Genomic DNA, 25,978 nt, shown 5'->3' on the forward strand with positions numbered 1-25,978 from the left:
AAACACAACCAATCAAAATGCTACACTTATTCACCAGGTCAAACACACTCTCCTCACATGTTCAAACATTAATTGATTAACTGATCACTAACCAATCACTGCTTTACTGTAGTATAGGACTGTTTTGAACAATGGATGCCAACAATGGACAGAGAGCAAGAGGAGTAGGAGGGAGAGGCAGGGGACAACAACGAGGACAAATTCAAAGACGAATAGTTGGAAGAGGAGGAGTAGGAGGAAGAGGAAGAGGACGAGGAAGAGGAGGAGGGCAAAGAAGAGAAGGAAGGAGAGCCATCTCTGATGAGATTAGGGCAACACTTGTTGATCATGTGATCAACCACGGTTTGACCATGAGAGAGGCTGGACTGAGAGTCCAGCCCAACTTGAGTCGATTTACAGTGGCGTCCATAATTCGAACCTTCAGAAATGAGAACAGGTATGCAACTATCTAATTACTATTTTAGCATTACAGTAATGTACTGTAAAATACGTATGACTGCATAGTATTGCATAAACATTTGTAACTCTAAGCCATCCATTTACTGCACTGCATTGAATGAATGAGGTTGGTTATCATGCTGTAATACATTTTTGTGTACATTGTTTACAGTTCCTATGCTGAACATATACTGTGTTTGAATTCTGTACAGAGTGGAAAGGCAAAGACATCATGGAGGATGAGGACGCTTGTTTACAGATGTACAAGAGACTGCAATTATAAATATGGTTTTGGCCAACAATGCAATTAGGATTTGAGAGATAAGAGAGCATATCTTGAATAATGACACCATATTTAACAACATCAATGCTGTAAGCCTGTCGACCATACAACGCATCCTCCAATGGCACCAAGTGACGATGAAACAACTTTACAAGGTGCCATTTGAGAGAAACTCTGACAGAGTCAAGAATCTGCGACATGACTAAGTAGAGCTATGTATGCAACACTACTTCCAGTACTTCAGACATACCATATTTACTCATCTGTATATCCTTTTGTCTGTTACAGAGAGTATTGGAGATGGATGCCCATGTACATTTATTTATGTGGATGAGCTTGGCTTCAACCTCACCAAAACCAGGCGCCACGGAATAAATGTAATAGGACAGAGGGCAATTACCAACGTCCCTGGACAGCGTGGGGGTAATATAACAATGTGTGCTGCCATCACTCAAAACGGGGTCCTCCATCACAATGCCACACTGGGTCCGTACAACACCGGCCATATCCTCACTTTTCTGGATGCAATTTACACAATTCTTGTCCCTGATCCATATCAGGAGCCTGCTAGATTTGTGGTTATATGGGACAATGTTAGTTTTCACCGGGCTGTTCTGGTCCAAAACTGGTTTGCCACCCATCCACAATTTGTAGTTTTGTACCTACCCCCATATTCACCTTTTCTAAATCCCATAGAGGAATTCTTCTCAGCCTGGCGCTGGAAAGTGTATGATTGCCAACCCTATACCCGCGTGCCGCTTCTCCAGGCAATGGAGGACGCATGTGGGGACATAGAGGTTGCCTCTGTCCAAGGTTGGATACGCCATGCTAGGAGATACTTCCCTCGATGTTTGGCAAGAGAAAACGTATCTTGTGATGTGGACGAAGTATTGTGGCCAGACCCAGCCCGGAGAAGAGATGAAGCGTAGCTTAGCACTGGTGACTGCCCCCCCTACCATTTCCTGGACTGCACCCCCGGGACCCCCCACACACAATTGTGTTCTTTACTGTATTCTAAAGAATATACTTTTGGTTTACATATGTTTATGGTTTTGTTGTATGCTACTGTATACAACAGTAATGTTTGGCCTATTAAATATTTTCTGTTTCTACATTGCATTGGTGTTTACAGTGTACTTGTTACCCCTCTCAGCAGATTACTTTCACTGTAGAACATTGTATTGAAATGTATATATAAGCCTATGAAAGACCAAAGAGCTTTAGATTTAGAACAACAGTGTTTACATGGTATATCCAAAAATTTACTATTATGAAAGTAGTGTTTGCCATTTGATGCAAATGCTTCATTCTGACATGTGTTTATGGCATTTTGAATGAAGTGTTACATTTTGAAGGAGATGTGAGGCATTTTGTGTGTGCAGTTTTGGGAATTGTGTGTCGAGATTTGAAAAAAGGCGACATAGTTTTGAAAACGTGTGTAAGCAGTTGGAAAAAACTGTAAAACAGGCTATACAGTCAACAGCCAATAGCCCACAGTAAACAGATCTATGATCAAAATGGCCATGGAGACGTACATTCCTGCAGGTTGAAGTCTTTGGGTGCTTTAGCAGACCACAGCCTCATGGTGTTAACTGTGTTGTTCTTGAATCCAGGCACAGGAGTATCATAAGGCATGGCTAGGACAACCTAGGGAACAAAACTAAAAGTATTAGGAGAAAGAAGATGGGAAACAGAAAGAAGAGAAAACAACATTGACTCAAGGGTTTGTGTGTGTGTGTGTGTGTGTGTGTGTGTGTGTGTGTGTGTGTGTGTGTGTGTGTGTGTGTGTGTGTGTGTGTGTGTGTGTGTGTGTGTGTGCGTGCGTGCGTGCGTGCGTGCGTGCGTGCGTGCGTGCGTGCGTGCGTGCGTACTCACCTGGGTGTCCATCCACTTTACTCCCTTCCCTGTGTGTTCCACTCGGCCATAGAAGTGCACAGGGAGCATGTACTCTGGACGAGCCTTCTCCCACGGGTTCCCATACCGCAGCCAATCATCAGCCTCCTCCACCTGAGAAGGAAAAATAGCGGTATTCAAATCAAAGTATGGATGCATTATAACAACCTCTAAATGTGACCAGAAAATAATATCATGCTGCATTACCTGCCAGCCATTCGTGATCTTCTGGTTAAAGATGCCAAACTCATACCGGATGCCATAGCCATAGGCTGCCAGGCCTAAAGAGGCCATGGAGTCCAAGAAACAAGCTGAAATGGAGGAATATAGGAAACGTCCATTTCTTATGGTATGCTCATTTGTCTGCACTGGGTGAGATGTTTGAGCTTACACAGATAATGTTAGAATGTCACAAGGCAAAGAGTGTTTGATGCCTTACCTGCAAGGCGGCCCAGTCCCCCGTTCCCCAACCCAGCATCCTCCTCTATCTCCTCCAGCTCCTCTATGTCCAAGCCCAGCTGGTCAACAGAGAGAAATTGTTAGAAACATCACCTATACAGTAAAGCATCAGGTGCCAATAGAGAGTTTGACATGAACTTGAGTAACCCTTGTGTGTGTTGTAGAAGCTAAAAGCAAAGCGAATCCTCCTTCATATAGGCCTACTATTTTTAAGGTTTGAATTTGATTAAGCAAATTCATGTACTCCCTGTTCACCCACGACTGCGTGGCCAAGCACGACTCCCAACACCATCATTATGTTTGCTGACGACACAACAGTGGTAGGCCTGATCACCGACAACGATGAGACAGCCTATAGGGACGAGGTCAAAGACCTGGCAGTGTGGTGCCAGGACAACAACCTCTCCCTCAACGTGAGCAAGACAAAGGAGCTGATCGTGGACTACAGGAAAAGGAGGGCCGAACACACCCCCATTCACATCGACGGGGCTGTAGTGGAGCGGGTCGAGAGTTTCAAGTTCCTTGGTGTCCATATCACCAACAAACTATCATGGTCAAACACACCAAGACAGTTGTGAAGAGGGCACGACAACACCTTTTCCCCTTCAGGAGACTGAAAAGATTTGGCATGGGTCCCCAGATCCTCAAAATGTTATACAACTGCTCCATCGAGAGCATCCTGACTGGTTGCATCACTGCCTGGTATGGCAACTGCTCGGCATCTGACCATAAGGCACTACAGAGGGTAGTGCGTGCAGCCCAATACATCACTGGGGCCAAGCTTCCTGCCATCCAGGACCTATATACTAGGCGATGTCACTCCAGTCACCCAAGTCATAGACTGTTCTCTCTGCTACCGCACGGCAAGTGGTACCGGAGCGCCAAGTCTAGGTCCAAAAGGCTCCTTAACAGCTTCTACCCCCAAGCTATAAGACTGCTGAACAATTAATAAAATGGCCACCCGGACTATTTACATTGACTCCCCCCCGCTACTCTCTGTTTATTATCTATGCATAGTCACTTTACCCCAACCTACATGTACAAACTATCTCAACTAACCTGTATCCCCGCACATTGACTCGGTACCGGTACCCCCTGTATATAGCCTCGTTATTGTTATGTAATTTTATTGTGTTACTTTTAATTTTTTCACTTTAGTTTATTTAGTAAATATTTTCTGAACTCTATTTCTTGAACTGCGTTGTTGGTTAAGGGCTTGTAAGTAAGCCTTTCATGGTAAGGTCTACACATGTTGTATTCGGCGCATGTGACAAATAAAATTTGATTTGATTTAAGTAGTATGTAGCCAAGCCAACTTGTGAGTTAGTTGGAGCGTGAGAGGGTGCGTGTGTGTTTTATCTTTCTAATCATACACTTGCTACATAAAGTTCCTGGTAGATTGTGTTCTCATGAAGAACAATGGGGAAACAAAATAAATATACATTTCCCTTAGTCATGGTTGCTGAGTGAGAACTGGCTGCTGTTGACTCTCTCAATCTAGGCCTACTCGTCTACGCAACATGGCCAACAGACATCACTCTTGTAGGCTGTGATTCTATCTTCACTTAGTGCAAACAAAGAGTGTGCTGTCCAATTTTGAAACAGGTTTGTTCAAAGCTTCATAGATGCATTATATACATGTTGCTTTAGGCTACAGATCATACTGCAGGTCCAGAACTGAGGGGTTGTTTGTCTAAGGATATTAGTGGAAAGATAACAATGAGAGACCATGAGAGGCATGTTAGCCTCCTATAAACAGTCGCCCTGTACTGATAAAGAGTCTCTAACACATCGCTAGGACGGGTACCTTCATCAAAGGAAATAGGTTTACAGCTACTGGCATTAAATCCCCCATTGTAAGCTAACACAAAGGGAGGCCTTATAAAACATGTATTGGATGAATGGTAATATGGCACCACTCCCTGCCAGAACACAGTGAGCTTCAGTACAGGAGGTATTGGTGATGAAAGCATTGTACCTGGGAGAGACATAAGCCCACCACAAAAACCAAGCAGACATAAAGTCAGGTCTGATTCTGGATACGTGGGGAGTTTGAGTGTCACGGATGCCGCCGAGGCTGCTCCTCCTCCTTGCTCGGGCAGGCTTCGGCGTTCGTCGTCCCCGGAGTACTAGCTACTACCGCTCTATGTTTTCGATGTTTGTTTTGTAATGTCTAGTTGGTACACCTGTTTCGTATTATGTATTGATTATGTTACATATAAGTTCCCTTGTTTTATGTTTGCCTTTGTGTGTTATTGTCCACGTGTCCTGTATGTATGGTTGGCATTGATCATCCTGTTTATTACGCACCCTGCGTATTATCCTCCTCTTGTGTTTTGGAGGTTTTGTTTTGTGCGTATTTTTTGGAAAGTAAAGCAGTCGTTACTGATCTTCTGTGTCCTGCGCCTGACTTCACCGCTGCATACACTTCAGCATTTTTGACAGAATAACACACCCCCATGGAGTCAGCAGGAGCAGCGGCGGTGACCGAGTCACTGGAGGATCGGGTCAGCAGCCAGGACGCCATGATCCATAGACTCGGCTCCACCATGCAAGACGTGATGGACACCCTGCGCCGATGGGAAAGAGGAGGCTTGCCCACACCTCCTCCTACATTACCACCACCATCGGCCAGCCCCATCGTACCATCTCCGGAGTCCAGTGGGATTCGGCTCTCGCTCCCGAGGGCATATGATGGCACCGCAGCCGGGTGTCAGGGGTTCCTACTTCAAGTGCAACTCTACCTGGCAACCATACACCCGGCGCCCTCGGGATACGAGAGCGTTTCCGTCCTCATCTCCTGTCTATCCGGCAAGGCGTTGGAGTGGGCCAATGCCGAATGGAGGGGAATAGATGCCGCCACCATCAGCTACGCGGAGTTCTCCCGCCGCTTCAGGGGGAGCGTCTGTTCCACCTCCGACAGGGGAAGAGGAGCGCACAAGAGTTCGCCCTGGACTTCCAGACTCTAGCGGCGGATGCGGGGTGGAATGAGAGGGCCCTCATCGACCACTATCGGTGCAGCCTGCGAGAGGACGTTCGACGAGAGTTGGCCTGCAGGGACACCAATCTAAACTTCGATCAGTTGGTGGACATGTCGATCCGTCTGGATACCCTGCTGGCTACCCGCGGACGTCCGGAGTTGGGGCCGTCCATTCCATCCCCCAGCACCTCCGAGCCGAGCCCTATGGAGCTCGGGGGTGCTGGCGCTAGAGAGAGGAGGAGAGAGATCCGGAGGGAGGCCGTCCTCTGCACCAACTGTGGCCGTAGAGGACACACTGCGGTTCGGTGCTGGGGAGGGCCTCCAGGGGATCGAGGCAACAGGTCACGCACTGGGGAGTCATTCCAGATGAGTAGGCGCCCAACTCACCCAGAGCTCTCTGTTGTTCACCTGTGTATACCAGTAGTATTTCCCCAGGTTGCATCTCATTCCCAGCATAAGGCGCTAGTCGATTCAGGCGCAGCTGGGAATTTTATTGATCGTAATTTTTGTGTTAAGTTAGGGATTCCCCTCCTACCAGTAGATGTTCCCTTTCCTATTCATGCCCTAGATAGCCGTCCGTTGGGATCTGGGTTGATTAGGGAGGTCACAGAGCCACTAAAGATGAAGACGCAGGGGGGTCATGAGGAGATCATTAAGTTGTATCTGATCGACTCTCTTGTGTATCCCGTGGTGCTGGGACTTCCTTGGTTAATCTCCCATGACCCCACCATTTCGTGGCAACAGAGGGCTCTCAAGGAGTGGTCTGACCAGTGTGTCGGGCGGTGTCTAGGTGTTTCCGTAGGGGCGACCACGGTGGAAAGTCCGAACCAAGTGCCCGCACTGCACATTCCTCCTAGTATGATGATTTGGCACTCGTGTTCAGCAAGACGAGGGCGACGCGATTGCCACCTCATAGACAGGGGGATTGTGCGATAGACCTCCAGGCAGGTGCTGCACTTCCGCGTAGTCATGTGTATCCTCTGTCTCAAGAGGAGACGGCGGCTATGGAGACATACATAGCCGAGTCTCTGAGACAGGGATACATACGGCCCTCCACTTCTCCTGCGTCCTCGAGTTTCTTTTTTGTGAAGAAGAAGGATGGAGGGTTGCGCCCGTGTATTGATTACCGTAGTCTCCATCAGATCACTGTTAAATACAGTTATCCTCTCCCTCTGATTGCGAGTATGACGGAATCATTACACGGAGCGCGTTTCTTCACAAAACTGGATCTCAGGAGCGCCTACAACTTGGTGCGCATTAGGGAGGGAGATGAATGGAAGACAGCATTTAGTACCACCTCGGGTCACTATGAGTATCTCGTCATGCCATACGGGTTAATGAATGCTCCTTCAGTCTTCCAATCCTTTGTGGACGAGATCTTCCGGGATTTGCATGGGCAGGGTGTAGTGGTGTATGTTGACGACATTCTAGTGTACTCTTCTACACGAGCCGAGCATGTAGCCCTGGTGCGTCGAGTGTTGGGTAGGCTGTTGGAGCATGACTTGTATGTCAAGGCAGAGAAATGTCTGTTTTTCCAGGAGTCCATCTCCTTCCTTGGCCATCGGTTGTCCGCGTCAGGGGTGGAGATGGAGATTGACCGCGTTTCAGCCGTGCGTAATTGGCAGACTCCAACCACGGTTAAGGAGGTGCAGCGGTTTTTGGGTTTTGCCAATTACTACCGGAGGTTTATCCGGGGTTTTGGACAGGTAGCAGCTCCCACCACCTCCCTGCTGAAGGGGGGCCCGGTGCGTTTGCAGTGGTTGGCTGAGGCGGACAGGGCGTTTGGACAACTGAAGGACCTGTTCACCTCGGCTCCGGTGCTGGCGCATCCGGACCCCGCTTTAGCGTTCCAGGTGGAGGTGGACGCGTCAGAGGCCGGTATTGGGGCTGTAATGTCTCAACGCTCAGGCACGCCTCCTAAACTCCGGCCCTGCGCTTTTTACTCTAAGAAGCTCAGCCCGGTGGAACGTAATTATGACGTGGGGGACAGGGAGCTGCTAACCGTGGTTCAAGCCCTAAAGGTGTGGAGGCATTGGCTTGAGGGGGCTCAACACCCTTTTCTCATTCTGACTGACCATCGGAACCTGGAGTACATCCGGGCAGCTAGGAGACTGAACCCTCGTCAGGCTAGGTGGGCCATGTTTCTGGCCCGGTTTGTTTTTAAGCTCACTTACATCCCAGGGTCCCAGAACGTTAAGGCAGACGCCCTGTCCCGGCGATATGACACAGAGGAGAGGTCCATTGAGCCCACTCCCATACTGCCGGAGTCTTGTCTGGTGGCACCGGTGGTGTGGGAGGTCGATGCGGAAATCGAGCGGGCGTTACGTACCGACCCTACTCCTCCAGAGTGTCCAGTGGGGCGGACGTACGTTCCGCTCGAGATTCGTGATCGTCTCATTTATTGGGCTCATATGTCACCCTCCTCTGGACATCCTGGTATTGGCCGGACAGTGCACTGCCTTAGTGAAAAGTACTGGTGGCCAACATTGGCTAAAGACGTGAGGGTTTATGTCTCCTCCTGCTCGGTGTGCGCTCAGTGTAAGGCGCCTAGACACCTGCCCATGGGGAAGTTACAACCCCTACCCGTTCCACAACGGCCGTGGTCTCACCTATCGGTAGACTTTGTCACGGACCTTCCCCCCTCCCAGGGGAATACCACTATTCTGGTCGTTGTGGATCAGTTCTCTAAGGCCTGTCGTCTCATCCCAATGCCGGGTCTCCCTACTGCCCTACAGACTGCTGAGGCTTTGTTTACCCACGTCTTCCGGCACTACGGGGTACCCGAGGATATAGTGTCTGATCGGGGTCCCCAATTCACCTCTATAGTCTGGAGGGCGTTCATGGAACGCTTCGGGGTCTCGGTTATCCCAGAGAGTAATGGGCAGGTGGGCAGGTGGAGAGAGTGAACCAGGATGTGGGTAGGTTTCTGAGATTGCCAGGACCGGCAGGAGGAGTGGTCGGGGTATATCCCCTGGGCAGAGATTGCCCAGAACTCCCTTCGCCATTCCTCTACGAATCTGACCCCTTTCCAGTGTGTGTTGGGGTATCAGCCGGTTCTGGCACCATGGCATCAGAGCCAGATCGAGGCTCCTGCGGTGGATGAGTGGTTTCGGCGCTCGGAGGAGACATGGAACGCTGCACATGTACATCTGCAGCGGGCTATCCGTAGGCAGAAGGCGAGCGCCGATCTCCACCGCAGTGAGGGTCCAGTGTACGCACCTGGAGATCGAGTCTGGCTCTCAACTCGAAACCTGCCCCTTCGCCTGCCCTGCCGGAAGCTGGGTCGGCGGTTTGTGGGGCCATTTAAAGTCCTGAGGAGATTGAACGAGGTATGTTACAGGTTACAACTGCCTAATGATTATCACATTAACCCCTCGTTCCATGTGTCTCTCCTCAGGCCGGTGGTAGCTGGTCCACTCCAGGACAATGAGATACGGGAGACTCCTCCGCCCCCACTGGACATCGAGGGGGCTCCGGCGTACTCAGTCCGGTCCATCGTGGATTCGAGACGTCGGATGGGGGGTCTGCAGTATCTCGTGGAGTGGGAGGGGTACGGTCCGGAGGAACGGTGCTGGGTGCCTAGGAGGGACATTTTAGATCCCTCCCTCCTGACGGAGTTCCACCGGAGTCATCCCACGCGCCCTGCTCCGCGTCCTCCTGGCCGTTGCCGAGGCCGGGGTCGGCGCGCGGCTCCTCCTCCTTGCTCGGGCAGGCTTCGGCGTTCGTCGTCCCCGGAGTACTAGCTACTACCGCTCGATGTTTTCGATGTTTGTTTTGTAATGTCTAGTTGGTACACCTGTTTCGTATTCTGTATTGATTATGTTACATATAAGTTCCCTTGTTTTATGTTTGCCTTTGTGTGTTATTGTCCGCGTGTCCTGTATGTATGGTTGGCATTGATCATCCTGTTTATTACGCACTCCGCGTATTATCCTCCTCTTGTGTTTTGGAGGTTTTGTTTTGTGCATATTTTTTGGAAAGTAAAGCAGTCGTTACTGATCTTCTGTGTCCTGCGCCTGACTTCACCGCTGCATACACTTCAGCATTTTTGACATTGAGCCCCAATTTTCATCCTGATTTTATGGCTGGAAGTACAGGTGAAAAAGTACACTGCACCTGCACACAGCCATTCTGAAATTAGCCCATCCAACTACCTCATCCCCATATTGTTACTTATTTTGCTAATTTGCACCCCAGTATCTCTATTTGCACATCATATTTTGCACATCTATCATTCCAGTGTTAATACTAAATTGTAACTATTTTGCACTATGGCCTATTTATTGCCTTATCACCATAATTTACTACATTCGCACACACTGTATATATATTTTCTGTTGTATTTTTGACTTTATGTTTTGTTTACCCCATATGTAACTCTGTGTTGTTGTTTTTATTGCACTGCTTTGCTTTATATTGGCCAGGTCGCAGTTGTATATGAGAACTTGTTCTCAACTGGCTTACCTGGTTAAATAAAGGTTAAATAAAATAAAATAAAAATAAAATTTTAAGACACAGGTAGTGCAGATGTATGGTTTTACCTGGTAGATGGCTTCATCACAGGCATTCTGCAGGCCCAGGTTGATCATGGTGTTCTGAAGGGTCCGGCCCATGTAAAACTCCAATGATAGATAGTGGATCCTCTGAAGATGACATGGATGGGTTTTTAGCATTTCAGACATACTGTATGCATGTAGACAGCCAAAGATACAGATTAGCACAAATATACTGTAGGCGCAATGACTCTGAAACACTGTGGCAAAACGTGGCAATACTGATTTGTGACCTATCATTCAGTGGTGCTACTCAACTTGAGATCATCGGAAGCTGAAGAATCTGTGCTAAAGACTTGGCCAAAGTTGGGTGAGCATGACATTATAAATCACCAGCACACAGAACTGCAGAACCTCTGCTCAGCACTCTGTCACTTGTAGCCTAATGCAGCTCACAATATTTACCGCTCCGACTATTCCCCCTCAGTCCTCCACCACCACCCATGGAATTCCCAGAGAGGAAGTAATACCAGCAGCTCATTAGCACTGTTCAGAATCAGAACCAATGCAAAGTTGTGCCAATGCAAGTGCCAGCTTGATGTTGCCAGATCAGGAGGAAGATGGAGGAAAAAAATGTGTTAATGGTGCTTTCAAGACAACTGGGAACTCTGGAGAAAAAAAACTTGGTCAAATCATGACGTCAGTGATCTTCAGGTCGGAAAGTTGGAGCTCTACAAAGATAGAGTTTCCGACTTGGAATTCCGAGTAGGATCACTGTTCAAAACTATTTTTCGATCACTGTTCAAAACTATTTTTCCTCCCTGAGTTCCCAATTGTCTTGAAAGCACTGATGTCGGAAGTATGAGATTTCCGAGTTCCCATTTGTTTTGAACGCAGCATAACTCGGATTAAGGACTGTTTAGTTTCACACAATGGATGGAATGAGTATACAGTTGAAGTCGGAAGTTTACATACACCTTAGCCAAATACATTTAAACTCAGTTTTTCACAATTCCTGACATTTAATCCTAGTATATATTCCCTGTCTTAGGTCAGTTAGGATCACCACTTTATTTTAAGAATGTGAAATGTCATAACAATAGCAGAGAGAATTTTATTTCATCTTTTATTTCTTTCATCACATTCCCAGTGGGTCAGAAATGTACATACACTCAATTAGTATTTGGTAGCATTGCCTTTAAATTGTTTAACTTGGGTCAAAAGTTTTGGGTAGCCTTCCACAAGCTTCCCACAATAGGTTGGGTGAATTTTGGCCCATTCCTCCTGACAGAGCTGGTGTAACTGAGTCAGGTTTGTAGTCCTCATTGCTCGCACACGCCTTTTCAGTTCTGCCCACAAATGTTCTATAGGATTGAGGTCAGGGCTTTGTGATGTCCACTCCAATACCTTGACTTTGCTGTCCTTAAGCCATTTTGCCACAACTTTGGAAGTATGCTTGTCCATTTGGAAGACTAATTTGCGACCAAGCTTTAACTTCCTGACTGATGTCTTGAGATGTTGCTTCAATATATCCACATAATTTTCCTTCCTCATGATGCCATCTATTTTGTGAAGTGCACCAGTCCCTCTTGCAGCAAAGCACCCCCACAGCATGATGCTGCCACCCCCGTGCTTCACGGTTGGGATGGTGTTCTTCTGCTTGCAAGCAACCCCCTTTTTCCTCCAAACATAACGATAGTCATTATGGCCAAACAGTTCTATTTTTGTTTCATCAGACCAGAGGACATTTCTCCAAAAAGTATGATCTTTGTCCCCATGTGCAGTTGCAAACCGTAGTCTGGCTTTTTTATGGCGGTTTTGGAGCAGTGGCTTCTTCCTTGCTGAGCGGCCTTTCAGGTTATGTTGAAATAGGACTCGTTTTACTGTGGCTATAGATACTTTTGTACCTGTTTCCTCCAGCATCTTCACAAGGTCATTTGTTGTTGTTCTGGGATTGATTTGCACTTTTCGCACCAAAGTACGTTCATCTCTAGGAGACAGAACGTGTCTCCTTCCTGAGCGGTATGATGGCTGCATGGTCCCATGGTGTTTATACTTGCGTACTATTGTTTGTACAGATGAATGTGGTACCTTCAGGCGTTTGGAAATTGCTCCCAACGATGAACCAGACTTGTGGAGGTCTACAACTTTTGATTTTCCCATGATGTCAAGCAAAGAGGCACTGAGTTTGAAGGTAGGCCTTGAAATACATCCACAGGTACACCTCCAATTGACTCAAATTATGTCAATTAGCCTATCAGAAGCGTCTAAAGCCATGACATCATTTTCTGGAATTTTCCAAGCTTTTTAAAGGCACAGTCAACTTAGTGTATGTAAACTTCTGACCCACTGGAATTGTGATACAGTGAATTATAAGTGAAATAATCTGTCTGTAAACAACTGTTGGAAAAATGACTTGTGTCATGCACAAAGTAGATGTCCTAACCGACTTGCCAAAACTATAGTCTGTTAAAAATAAATGTGTGGAGTGGTTGAAAAATAAGTTTTAATGACTCCAACCTAAGTGTATGTAAACTTCTGACTTCAACTCTATATGCTGGAATTTAGCTCTTAACAATACAAGGTTAAACGGCAACAGGTTTTTCTGTTATTCATACAGAGCTATCACCCTTAAATGAAGGTCTTGCATTACTTCCTTCATGCAGTAGAATCCTTTGGTAGAGAGGACATTACAGTATGACTGAGCTGCTGGGATCTCTAGGTTTGGCTGGAGCCCAATGCTTTGTCCCCAGTAACAACTGCAGCTGCTCTTTACTGATTGAGCAAGCAATGCAGTGCACTCTAAATTCAGATAATTCCCTTTCCAAGTAAAAAGGAAGACTGTGGATTCAGACAATGTTTAGCCTGTTGAGAAGTGAATGTAGAGAAGTGTATACATTTTCTGGCCCACTACTCTGTGATGCTTGTTATGTTACTGATTTTTCACCTTAAAATGTATGTCAAACAAAAACCACCGATTTAAAAGTTTAACAAACCAAAAAACTCTATGCACAATGAACAGTTGACACAGTAAATAAATAAAAACATTTACTGGAAAGGTTTGGTAACAGAATTAGGGTAAAATCTCCCTCAGTTTTATTCTGTTACCTGCCTGCTAGCAGACACTTATCCAGAGTGACTTACAGGCACAATTAGGGATAAGTCCTTGCTCAAGGGCACATCAACAGATGTTTTACCTAGTTGGCTCGGGGATTAGAACCAGCGACCTTTCAGTTACTAGTCCAACACTCTTAACCGCTAAGCTATCTGCCACCCTATACCAAACATTGTAGCTGCACAGTTCTTCCTGTAAATGTGTTTTTGTTAAATTTTCTGTGGAAATTGTTAAAAGTAGTCCTTGTGCATAGAGTTGTATGGTTTGTTAAACTTTGAAATAAATGGTTTTTGTTTGGTATACATTTTAAAGTGAAACATCTGAGTCTCAGCATATTTCCTTTATAATGGAATTGCCCTTATGCAATACCTGGCATGTTCATACTGGGACATGTGTAAAAAGGGTATGGCCATGAGAAACATGGACAACCTCTGGCAAAGTTTTGAAAAATAGTCATAAACAATTTAACTAAAAAATGAAGATACAAACAAAATGCTGACTGGCCCATGGCTCTTTCACTATTACCAGCTGAAAACTTAGATCCTGATAAAAACACTTCCTCTGTAGTCTTGTCTTAAAGATATAGGATACTGTACAGCATATTGGAGTAGGTACGCTATTGGTAGCCTAATGCCTGAAAGTAGAGAGTCACTGGTGTGTTAAATTACCAATAGGAAGTGGAAACATTTGTCATACAGTCTATGGAAACAACTGTCATTGCAGTAAATTGTGTAGCCTCTTAGTCCGTGATACACGGACCCCTTTTCCACAGACAGGCTATCTGGGGATAATAAAATAGAAACTTGCCTACAAATAATCACTGCAATTTCAAATTGGGACCATGCAATTCTATACATTTATTGCATGTGCAACAAATTAAAAATGAAACCCCGTACCAATTCCTGTATAATTTCAAGGAGATGTTTTCCCCCTTTACCTTTGGATCTTTTTCATAATAATATTGTTGAGTGCGGATCCATCTCCCAACGAGGTGGTCCCTGACTGTGTGAGCCAGGGCAAAGTAGTAATCCCGAGGGGTGGCTACATTGCGATCTTTGACAAGAGTGAAGTGAAGATGCCTGTTGAAGCTTTTCTTGATTTCTGCTACATCGCCCAGTCCTGCAATGCCACGCACGCTGATCTGTTTTCTCTTTTCATGTTCACTCAGTGGGGTGCTCATAGCTTCTAATAAACGCTATCCGGACTTGTGCAAGGTTTGAATTGATTAGAAGTGAGTAAGAAAATCCACCCCTGACAGACCTTGGAGGTGGCAGAGAGTTCGTTCCTAGAAGACAAGGGACGACAACATACATCCTCGAGAGACCCCCTTAATTCTGACTGGACGAGGTTATTCTGACAGTATAAAGAGATGGGAGGGGAGTGAGGAACCAATGGGAGGGGGGGAGGCAGGAACGCCACATGCAGGAACGCCCCGAATTGCGGGCTGCAGTTGCACATTATTGCGTGCAGATGGCAACCTCCCAATATTCTGCAATGGAAAAGTCTCAACGGAATCCTTGGGACGTCCCGCAGCGAAGCGAGATATTCAGCATTGTTTCGCGGAAGCTCCCAACCAGCAAGACCCACGCCACACGCCATTGGCCGTTCGGCTTTCACCGCCGCGATAGGAGAAGCAGTCTGCCTGCAGCAGTGCCGCGTCCAACCAGCTAGTACAATTGACTGCCAGATCGCAACAGTGTTGCCATGTTCGCGGTTTTCCTGAACCAAATTGGGCTACTACGAAAACGATGTCGCGGGTGAAAATGTATTGGTCGCGGGTTGTGGGTTTTTGGGCTATTTTTAAGTTGCACTGCAGCCGCTATGGCATTTCTCTTTAAAAATATATATTTCACTGTGACCTGCTGCTGACTGTCAGGCAGTGAGGCAGGCTGTTGCTGAGTGAGTTAGTGGTGCTGTACAAAAAGCTGTGAAGGATTTGTACTTAATCATATCAGAGCTGTAGCGCCGCCCACCGGTGAAGTGGAGCAGAGCATGCTGGGCGATCTCCAGCTCAGAGAAGATGATCAGCTCGAGAGAAGTCAAGTGAGGGAAAGTTCCAGCCATCCTTGTGTTTTCCCACCAGTTAGCTTTCATTGTGTTAGCCAAGGCCAGTGAGCGTCCTTGTTGATATGTTAGTACATATTTCATATCTTTCAGGTGTTTATGTCTGAAAATGCACTCTGCGATGATAATGTCATATTTTAGGTTATGCTAATTCGCAGTTTCTACGGCAAGCTAGCTATTGTTTATATGCCCACGTGTATGGTACATCATTATATGGGTATTACATTTCACTGTTTAGAGGTATTCAAGTTCATTGTGCAGTTGTAGTTCTGTACTAAAGATGATGGTTCTATGCTTTGTAGCACACGTGCGCGGCGGCACCCCTTTGATCTCAATCAGTGTTGCCAATTTAGCGACTTTGTCGCTATATTTAGCAAGTATTCATACCCCTCTAGTGACACATTTTCAAAAAATCGACTAGCGACAAATCTAGCGACTTTTTCTGGTGTTATTGGAGACTTTGACGTGAAAGCACGTATCGTTCTTACTCTTCTCAATGAGCAGCGGGTGCTGCCGTGGGCCCTACCCCAGGAGTGGGAATCAAACCCTGAATTCAAAGGCTGGTTGAAGCCGTTTATTGGATATGATACATGGGCATACTACCTGTATTGTAAGGCTGATTTCTACGCCAAACGTAGTGATGTAAAAAAACACATGACAACTCTAAAACATACTCAAAAGGCAAAGCCTTATAACAGTTCCACCCAAAACAAGCTGCCATTTATGTTTAAAAAGTTTACTCTGCAAAAAAGGCTGAGGCCACCATGGCATTAGCTATCGCTGAACACCGTTCCATGCTGGCATGTGATCACATTGGAGAAGCATGTAGAGCTGCTTTCTCAGACTCCACTGCTGCTACCCACTTCAAAATGCACAGGACAAAGTGCACAGAAATTATTAATGGTCTTCTAGCACCATACTTTCTGAAAAAGTTGGTCGCACTTGTGGGTGACCAGCGTTTCAGCCTCCTCCTCGATGAGTCCACGGATGTAAGTGTTTCTAAGTACCTGGGGGTTGTGATAAGGTACTTTAGTGACACCAAGCAGACAATTGTATCAACATTTCTGGGGCTTGTTGAGTTGGAGGGAGGAGATGCCAAATCTATAGCTCGTGCTGTTGTGGCTTTCCTCGAGAAGTGTTGTCTTAAAAAAGAGAAACTCCTGGGGATAGGGACTGACAATGCCTCTGATATGACGGGGATTAACAATGGGGTCCATAAAGTGCTGAAGGAGGAGTATGGCCTCAAAGATCTGGTTCTTATTCGCTGTGTGTGCCACTCTCTGCAGCTTGCTGTAAGTCATGCTTCCAATGACACCATCCCCCGTAGTGTGGAGTACTTGGTACGAGAGACTTATAACTGGTTTTCAGTGTCTCCAACGTGCAGGGAGGCCTACAAGGCCATATATGAGACCATCAACTGTGGGGAGAAACCTTTACAGATAACCAAGGTGTGTGCAACACGTTGGCTCTCCATTGAACCCGCGGTTTCACGCATTTTGGACCAGTGGGAGGAGCTTAGGCTGCATTTCTCAGTCACTAAGTCCAGTGAACACTGCTACATGGCTGAGGCTGTATACTCCATGTACAGTGATCCTCAAAACATATTGTATCTGACTTGTTTGAAGTCAGTGCTGGGTGAGGTACAGTTGGCCATCAAGGCTTTTGAGGGAGAGCAAGTAGACCCTCTTAAGCTACTTGACAGCTTGGTTAGCCTGATCAAGTCTGTGAGCAGCAGGGTGCTGAATCCACTGGCAAATGTTGATGTACTCAAAGGGCCAATAGATGGATACATCAGTTCCAAACCGTACCTTGGTTACCTTTTTGAGTCAAAGGCAGCTGAGCTCCACCTTGCACCTGAGGATGAAAGCAATGTCCGAAGGCGGTGTATAGCCTTCACCATCTCCCTCACTAATGAGTTGAGGGTGAGACTGCCGGACAACATCAAAGCATTGCAGTACATGTCAGTTTTCAATGTGGAGGAAACTCTAAAGCACAATAACAACCCTGGAGAAATAGAAAAAATAGCCAAGCTCCTTGGCTACTCCCCTGCAGAGATAGACAAGATTGTCCAGCAATGGCGTGCCATCCATCTTAGTAAATGGAATGAGACAAAAAACACACTGGGCTTCTGGTGTGAGATTTGGAAGTTCAGGGATGCAGCTGATATTAACCCGTTTCAAGAACTTGCCATGGCTGCTGTGTCTGTGTTGTCCTTGCCACACTCGAATGCTGAAGTCGAGAGAGTATTCAGCCAGATGAGTGTGGTAAAAAGCAAACTTAGAAATCGGATGTCCTTGCAGACCCTTAACTCCATCCTATACATTCAATATGGACTGAAGCTGTCTGGTGAGGCTTGCTATGAGCACCAGCTGCCTGATAATGTTTTGCAGCTTTTTGGCACATCAGCTGCTTACTAATTTAAGTCAGCTCCCTCAGTTGCTGAACCTGCCATAGAGAGCCTTGACCAAAATGACGATGACCCACTCTTTCTGTGAGCCAGCACAGTCTGTGTGTGTGTGGAGGGGGGTCTGGAAAAAACAAACAATTAACCTGAATTAGGGCCAGACTAGTTACCATCCTTTTCTCACATTGCCATTGACAGTTTTTTCTATTGTCTCTTTTTGGTCCATTTAGATTGTTAATGTAGATTGTATACAAAAAAAATTGTTAAAATGTTATGGTTAAAAATGTTCATGTTTTACTGTGACTTGTTGTAGGCTCCTAAGTGGACCATAAGGTTAAAAACCAAACCAAACTTAAGAAAACGAAACTAAAAAACGAAACTAAAATAAAAAAATTCAACATTAAAAACTAAGTAACTCCGCCAGAGTGTCTCTTTTGGGTCACTTTTGCCGGTCCCAAGCCCGGATAAAGGAGGAGGGTTGGAATTGTGACATTAAAAAAAACAAGAATCGACAGAAGAAAGTACATTTGTAGTTCTAAACATATTTAGGGTGTTTTTTACTCACTTTTTGTCTCTCCCACAACATTATCCCTGTCTCCTACTGCTTCCATCACAGTTACATGCACATGGCCAATTATGGAAATTAGGTGATGACGTCATTTAGCGACTTTTAGGATGGCCAATAGCTACTTTCCTTACTGAGGAGTTGGCAACACTGAATTATTCTCAATTAGTGCAGTCACAGTCACGTTGTATTGCGCTGTATGGTCCTGTATAGCATTAAGTCATCATAGTCATATTATAGCCATGCATATTGTTTATAAGAGAATTGGAGATTGTATTCTGTCATTCGCTATTGTATCTTTATTTATCTCTTTACTTGCACACACACACACACACTTTGGTTGAAGCAAGTTGCCAGACAACTAAGTGCCTTAGCCCATCCGTACTAACACTGTGCGGTGCTGTTCCGTGCCTGTGCATCTTCAGCGTTTTTAAACCACCTCAACTGGAATCTTACCGGTCTTTCATCTGTGCCTTTACCAGCACATGGGAGCGAACACATCAAGTAAAACCTAACCTAAAGAATATACAGTCCACAAAGTCCTCACTTACAGGTGGGGAGGGCCAGAGGGGTGTGTTTGAATGCACTACAGCTATGAGCGAGAGGAGCGGGAGCAGCACGCACACGTCGTGACAACTTTTTACCAGTTGTAGGTAGGCTATTTAGATTGTCATTGTGCTGCCATCTTGTTAGAAGGTAACAGATTTATTTTATTATAGTGATTAAGAGTGACTTTCATTGTGTTCCATGCTGTTTAGCGCCCCCTAGTGGAGCTTTCTGGTACTTAGAATTATGTACGAAAACCCGGAAGTAAAGTTGTTATTATGCACGCGACAAGCAGCTAGAAACAACGTTACTGTACAGTTCTTTCAGTGCAACTATTTCTTGTTACGCTTCAGCCTCGGAAAATATTTGTTTGTAAGTTCAATTCAAGCATATTGCAAGTGATGATAATATTGTTATTGACAGAATTGCTTACTTATCAATGTTAATTGGTTACATTTACTCACGCAAATTGCATTGACTTTCATGGATGCCGTTAGCTGTATTAGTTTGCTCATGCGTCATGTAAAAGAAGTGTAAAACATATTATAGTTTGTTACTGTTTCTAGTGTAATATGCTTTGTTATTGTACAGAGGTGTTTGTACATTATTAGAGTAATGAAAGGAGTTGGCTAGTTGTTACTCATAGAGTAATTATCTATTTAGTTTGTCGTCATGCCAGATATATGGTAACTTGGCACTTGCTTTGTATTTATGCAACTTCAACTTGAAATGTATAATGTACAGCTACAGTATGTCAATGTGAATTGAATACTAAAGTATATTATTTTCTGTATTTGCAGTTTCACAACATAAACGTTTTCAATACATTCGTTCAAGAAAAGTCACGCCTTGGAAGTTTTATTGAAGACTCAGTTGTTAGCTATCTGTCTAGTTTTGCACGGGAACGCAACTCAAGGGCAGAATAGTGAAAAAACATCATCACGGCGGGCTCAAGCACAAGAATAATCGCACGTGGTGGTTATGATTCTACGTTCATTAGCCAACAAAGCCTCTGATCCTAGGGATGACCAGCAGTCTACGATGCAGCAACCAGAGGCAAGTGTTCGACAGAAAGAGGAAGAGGAGCGAGTAAGAGAGATGGAGGAGCCTCTTCAGCACATTGAGACCAAGTCTCAGTCTGCAAGATCAAGGTCATCAAAACAGTCAAGCAGATCCTCTACGGCGAGTTATGCAGCCATCAAAGCACGTGCCAAGGCGGACGCAGCGCGTGCTAGAGTCTCCTATGCTGAAAAGGAAGCTTCTGTGATGAAACAAAAGGCGGAACTGGATGCGAGTTTATATGTTCTCCAAGTTGAGAGAACAGCTGCTGCTGCGTTGGCTGAAGCTGTAGCCTTTGAAGAAGCTGTAGAGTCTGAACGCAGAGAGCTCCACAGAGAACTCAACACAGGGACACAGCCCTTAAGTCCAGTCCAACGTACTTGTGAGTATGTGCAACAACATGCTAGGCCCTACTTTGCTGAAATGCCATTTGAAGTAGAGACACAAGAGCTTAGTGTTGACCCAGCTACAGGCCACAATCCAGAAAGTAGCAAACAACGGAGCATGAGCAGAGACTCTCCGTACAAAAGAAATGAAAAGCAGCATGGTGGAAAGGGAAAACAAACCCACTTCCAGTCACCGACACAAAGCTTCCCTGAGTCACAAGTGGCACCAGAACTCACCAAGTACCTCCTGCGCCGTGAGATGGTGAGTTCCGGACTCCTGAAGTTTGATGATCGTCCTGAAAATTATTGGGCATGGAAAGCATCTTTTCTCAATGCGACCAGAGACTTGAATCTATCAGCCAGGGAAGAGTTAGATCTAATTACCAAGTGGCTAGGGGCAGAGTCGTCTGAGCAAGCAAAGAGAATTAGATCTGTCTATATTCTCAATGCAACAGCAGGGCTTAACATGGTCTGGCAACGACTAGAAGAGTGCTATGGTACACCCGAAGTGATCGAGAATGCACTGTTGAAGAAAATTGATGAATTTCCAAAACTGTCTAACAAAGACAATCACAAACTAAGAGAACTGGGTGACATTCTTCTCGAACTGGAGTGTGCTAAAGAAGAAGGGTACCTTCCAGGCCTCGCTTATCTGGACACATCTCGTGGGGTAAACCCTATAGTAGAGAAACTTCCATTCAGCTTACAAGAGAAATGGATAGCACAGGGATCCAAATACAAGGAGGACTATCGGGTAGCATTCCCACCATTCTCGTTTTTCTCGAGATTCATCAGGAACCAGGCGAAAATTAGAAACGACCCCAGCTTCACCCTCTACACCTCAACTACCCAGGTGTCTGTGAAAAATGAGAAACCTGTCAGATACAACAGCAAGACACCTGTGACTGTACACAAAACAGATGTGTCATCTGAGCCCTCAGACCACCAAACCAAACCCAGTAAGACAAAGGTTGAAAGCCCTGACCATCACTGTCCAATACATAACAAGCCTCATCCTCTTAAAAAGTGTCGCGGATTTAGATACAAAACTCTAGATGAGCGCAAAGCATATCTCAAAGAGAATGGCATTTGTTTCCGATGTTGTGGGTCAACTCAGCACAGAGCTAAAGACTGTAAGGTGTCAATCAAGTGCTCCGAGTGTGACAGCGACAGACATCTTGCTGCTCTGCATCCAGGTCCAGCTCCTTCAACGATAGATACCGCTACAGCAGAGAAAGTGCATGGCGGGGAGCAAGGTGAAGATGCTCTTCTATCAGTCACCTCAAAGTGTACCGAGATCTGTGGTGAGGCAGCCAATCCAAGATCATGTTCAAAAATATGCCTAGTCAAAGCTTATCCAGCTGGGAAAAGAGAGAAAGCTGTCAAAATGTATGCAGTGCTTGATGAACAGAGCAACAAATCTCTGGCCAAGACAGAGTTTTTCAATCTCTTCAACATAAATGACAACTCTGCTCCATACACCATGAAGACCTGTTCTGGGGTAACAGAGACTTCAGGCAGGAGAGCCGTCAACTTCATGGTGGAGTCTATAGACGGACACAAGCAGCTCACTCTCCCTACTCTGATAGAGTGTGACATGATGCCAGACGATAGAATGGAGATTCCCTCCCCAGACATTGCGCATCATCATCCCCATCTGCAACCAGTGGCGGACAAAATTCCAGCTGTGGACCCAGACGCTCCCATCCTCCTGCTCTTAGGACGAGACATCTTAAGGGTACACAAGGTACGAGAACAAATCAATGGGCCCCACGACACTCCTTATGCACAGCGACTCGACCTCGGGTGGGTCATCGTGGGGGAAGTTTGTCTGGGAACGGCTCACCGACCAGCCAGTGTTAACGTGTTCAGGACAAACATACTTCAAAATGGTCGCACGTCCTATCTGAGCCCTTGCCCTGACATCATCCAGGTGAAAGAGAACTACAGCAGCGTAGATCAGCAACACATTTCTCTCTCTACAGGGCACTCGAGAGGTCCAAGCACAACTGTAAACACTGACAGCAATCCAGCAGACCATGCAACCAGGCCTATACGAGCCGCACTCTTAAAGCACACCAGTTGGTTCTCAGGTCCCCCTTTTCTGGCTCAAGCAAACTCAAGTGAGTCTGAGACCATCAATTTTGACCTTGTAGAGCCTGACGCAGACGCAGAGATTCGGCCAGACGTCACTGCCTTCGTCACTAAGGTTTCTGGAGCTCAATTCGGCTCTCATCGCTTTGAGAGGTTCTCGAACTGGAAAGCTCTCAATCGAGCCACAGCACGACTCATTCATGTTGCCAGATCCTTTCACGAAAGTGCGGACGGCAACAACTGCAGAGGCTGGCATCAGTGTAAAAAACCATGCAGTACAAGTGAGTTGTCACAAGCCAAAACAGCAATCATTCACTGTGTGCAACATGAAGCCTTCAAAGAGGAATTCAAATGCCTTGAGAAAGGAAAAGAGTTACCAAAACAAAGTACACTCAAAAAGCTGAACCCAGTGATTGATGAGGATGGGTTGCTGAGGGTGGGAGGCCGATTATCCTCTGCCGACCTGTCACAAGACGAAAAACATCCTCTCATCATCCCACGGACGCATCATGTCGCCACTCTGCTGGTAAGACATTATCACGAGCAAGTGGCTCACCAGGGCCGTCATTTTTCAGATGGAGCTATTCGAGCAGCAGGCTTCTGGATTATTGGGAGCAAACATCTGGTCTCTGGTATCATCCACAAGTGTGTCACCTGCCGTAAGGTTAGAGGAAAGTCAGTTGACCAAAAGATGGCGGACTTACCTGCAGACAGACTCACATCAGAGCCACCATTCACCAGTGTTGGACTTGATGTGTTTGGACCATGGAATGTCATAACTCGTCGCACTAGAGGTGGTAGTGCAGACTCCAAGCGCTGGGCGGTACTCTTTACATGTATGTCTACTAGAGCAGTCCATATTGAGCTCATCGAATCCATGTCCACATCCAGCTTCATCAACGCGCTGAGGCGTTTTTTCTCTATCCGTGGTCCAGCAAAAGTGCTACGCTCTGATCGAGGTACAAACTTTATAGGTGCCTGCAGGGAACTGGGAATCGACACAAATGACTCAGAGTTGACTAAATACCTCTCAGACAAGGGATGTACTTGGATATTTAATCCCCCACACTCGTCTCATATGGGTGGTTCTTGGGAGAGACTCATTGGGGTTGCCAGACGTATCCTTGATGCTATGCTGTTTCAGACGGGCTCCACTCGTCTCACACATGAGGTCTTGAGCACTCTTATGTCTGAAGTTATGGCAATAATCAATGCGAGACCCCTGTCAACCGATCCTGACATGCCTGCCATTCTTACACCCTCAATGTTACTGACACAAAAGACCAACGCTACCTCAGCCCCTTCTGGATATTTCCACATGAACGATCTTCATGGAAAACAGTGGAAGCAAGTCCAGTGTCTCGCTGACACTTTTTGGAAAAGGTGGAGACAGGAGTACCTGACAACACTGCAGAGACGCAGAAAATGGACAGCAGAAAAGCCAAATGTGAAAGTGGGAGATGTTGTCTTATTGAAAGACAGTCAGACGCACAGAAATGACTGGCCAGTCGGACTTGTGGTCAAAACCTTTCCCAGTACTGACGGAAAGGTCAGGAAAGTAGAACTAAAGGTTGTCAAGCAAGGGATTGCTAAGGTGTTTCTGAGACCAATCTCAGAGATTGTTGTTCTTCTTTCTGAAGCATCCTAGAGGAGAAATATTTTATTTCATAGTGGCACAATCTCATTATACCAGGCGGGGAGTGTGCTGCCATCTTGTTAGAAGGTAACAGATTTATTTTATTATAGTGATTAAGAGTGACTTTCATTGTGTTCCATGCTGTTTAGCGCCCCCTAGTGGAGCTTTCTGGTACTTAGAATTATGTACGAAAACCCGGAAGTAAAGTTGTTATTATGCACGCGACAAGCAGCTAGAAACAACGTTACTGTACAGTTCTTTCAGTGCAACTATTTCTTGTTACGCTTCAGCCTCGGAAAATATTTGTTTGTAAGTTCAATTCAAGCATATTGCAAGTGATGATAATATTGTTATTGACAGAATTGCTTACTTATCAATGTTAATTGGTTACATTTACTCACGCAAATTGCATTGACTTTCATGGATGCCGTTAGCTGTATTAGTTTGCTCATGCGTCATGTAAAAGAAGTGTAAAACATATTATAGTTTGTTACTGTTTCTAGTGTAATATGCTTTGTTATTGTACAGAGGTGTTTGTACATTATTAGAGTAATGAAAGGAGTTGGCTAGTTGTTACTCATAGAGTAATTATCTATTTAGTTTGTCGTCATGCCAGATATATGGTAACTTGGCACTTGCTTTGTATTTATGCAACTTCAACTTGAAATGTATAATGTACAGCTACAGTATGTCAATGTGAATTGAATACTAAAGTATATTATTTTCTGTATTTGCAGTTTCACAACATAAACGTTTTCAATACATTCGTTCAAGAAAAGTCACGCCTTGGAAGTTTTATTGAAGACTCAGTTGTTAGCTATCTGTCTAGTTTTGCACGGGAACGCAACTCAAGGGCAGAATAGTCATTATGGAGACGCCTATTTCCAACCCCTTTTTCGTAAAACATATTCATACGCTAAAACTGATGCACATCAAGAAATAATGGAAACGAAGCACTGGAAAACGACGTTGGGCGCACTAGAGCGCATTACATACATTCGCTCGAGATGGTTTAAACTGCATTCTAATGTTGACTTTGCTTAAAGAAACTGTATCAAGCGAAGTGTTTTATGCATGCTCAGTTCTTGGGTCTCGGGGGCTGCCTGAGTGGACATTTGAAATGGAAGGTATGGAACTCCCTCCCATGGTTCTTTTCATGGGGAAAAGTCTTCAATGAAACTGACATTAAATGTGGAGAATGTTTCATTTGCCACCAAGTAGCCTATTAATGTATATGCCATTGTAGGCTACCATTTGATACAATAAATATGTTGAAATTATGATAGCATTGGAGTCATTGCAAATACATTTGTGCAACTTGTGTAGCCTACCTGGAGCTGGCAAACCAATTTAATAAATAGCCTATAACTTAAGTGTATTGTTGTTGTAGCCTTATGTTATTAAATTATTAATGGACATGTTTAGTCAATTAAATTGGAAGTTACCAAAGCTCTATCGTAATTGCCGATCAGTTGTTAGAACGCATTAGATTGGGAAAAAGGGTTTATTGTATACATATGGCAACTCCTCTCTTGCTGTGAGGTTTAGAGTGTTTATTGGACT

General features: G+C 45.5%; 1 protein-coding gene across 4 annotated transcripts in view; it reads right to left on the reverse strand.

The window, feature by feature from the left end:
- Nucleotides 1–14,997, reverse strand: part of LOC311135013 (glycogen phosphorylase, brain form) — a 30,577-nt gene extending 15,580 nt beyond the window's left edge. For all 4 annotated transcript variants that reach the window (XM_084168847.1, XM_084168848.1, XM_084168850.1 and 1 more), the window contains exons 1-6: nucleotides 14,599–14,997; nucleotides 10,595–10,696; nucleotides 3,054–3,132; nucleotides 2,822–2,925; nucleotides 2,597–2,728; nucleotides 2,257–2,368 (exon numbers count right to left, since the gene is read on the reverse strand). In XM_084168847.1, coding sequence (XP_084024973.1) covers nucleotides 2,257–2,368; nucleotides 2,597–2,728; nucleotides 2,822–2,925; nucleotides 3,054–3,132; nucleotides 10,595–10,696; nucleotides 14,599–14,841 — 772 coding nt within the window. In that variant the 5' untranslated portion in view covers nucleotides 14,842–14,997. The remainder of the gene's footprint in view (nucleotides 1–2,256; nucleotides 2,369–2,596; nucleotides 2,729–2,821; nucleotides 2,926–3,053; nucleotides 3,133–10,594; nucleotides 10,697–14,598) is intronic.
- Between the last annotated feature and the right edge of the window lie 10,981 nt (nucleotides 14,998–25,978).

Source organism: Coregonus lavaretus (genome assembly GCF_964263955.1).
Source record: "Coregonus lavaretus genome assembly, chromosome: 1".
In the NCBI taxonomy this organism is placed as follows: domain Eukaryota; kingdom Metazoa; phylum Chordata; class Actinopteri; order Salmoniformes; family Salmonidae; genus Coregonus; species Coregonus lavaretus.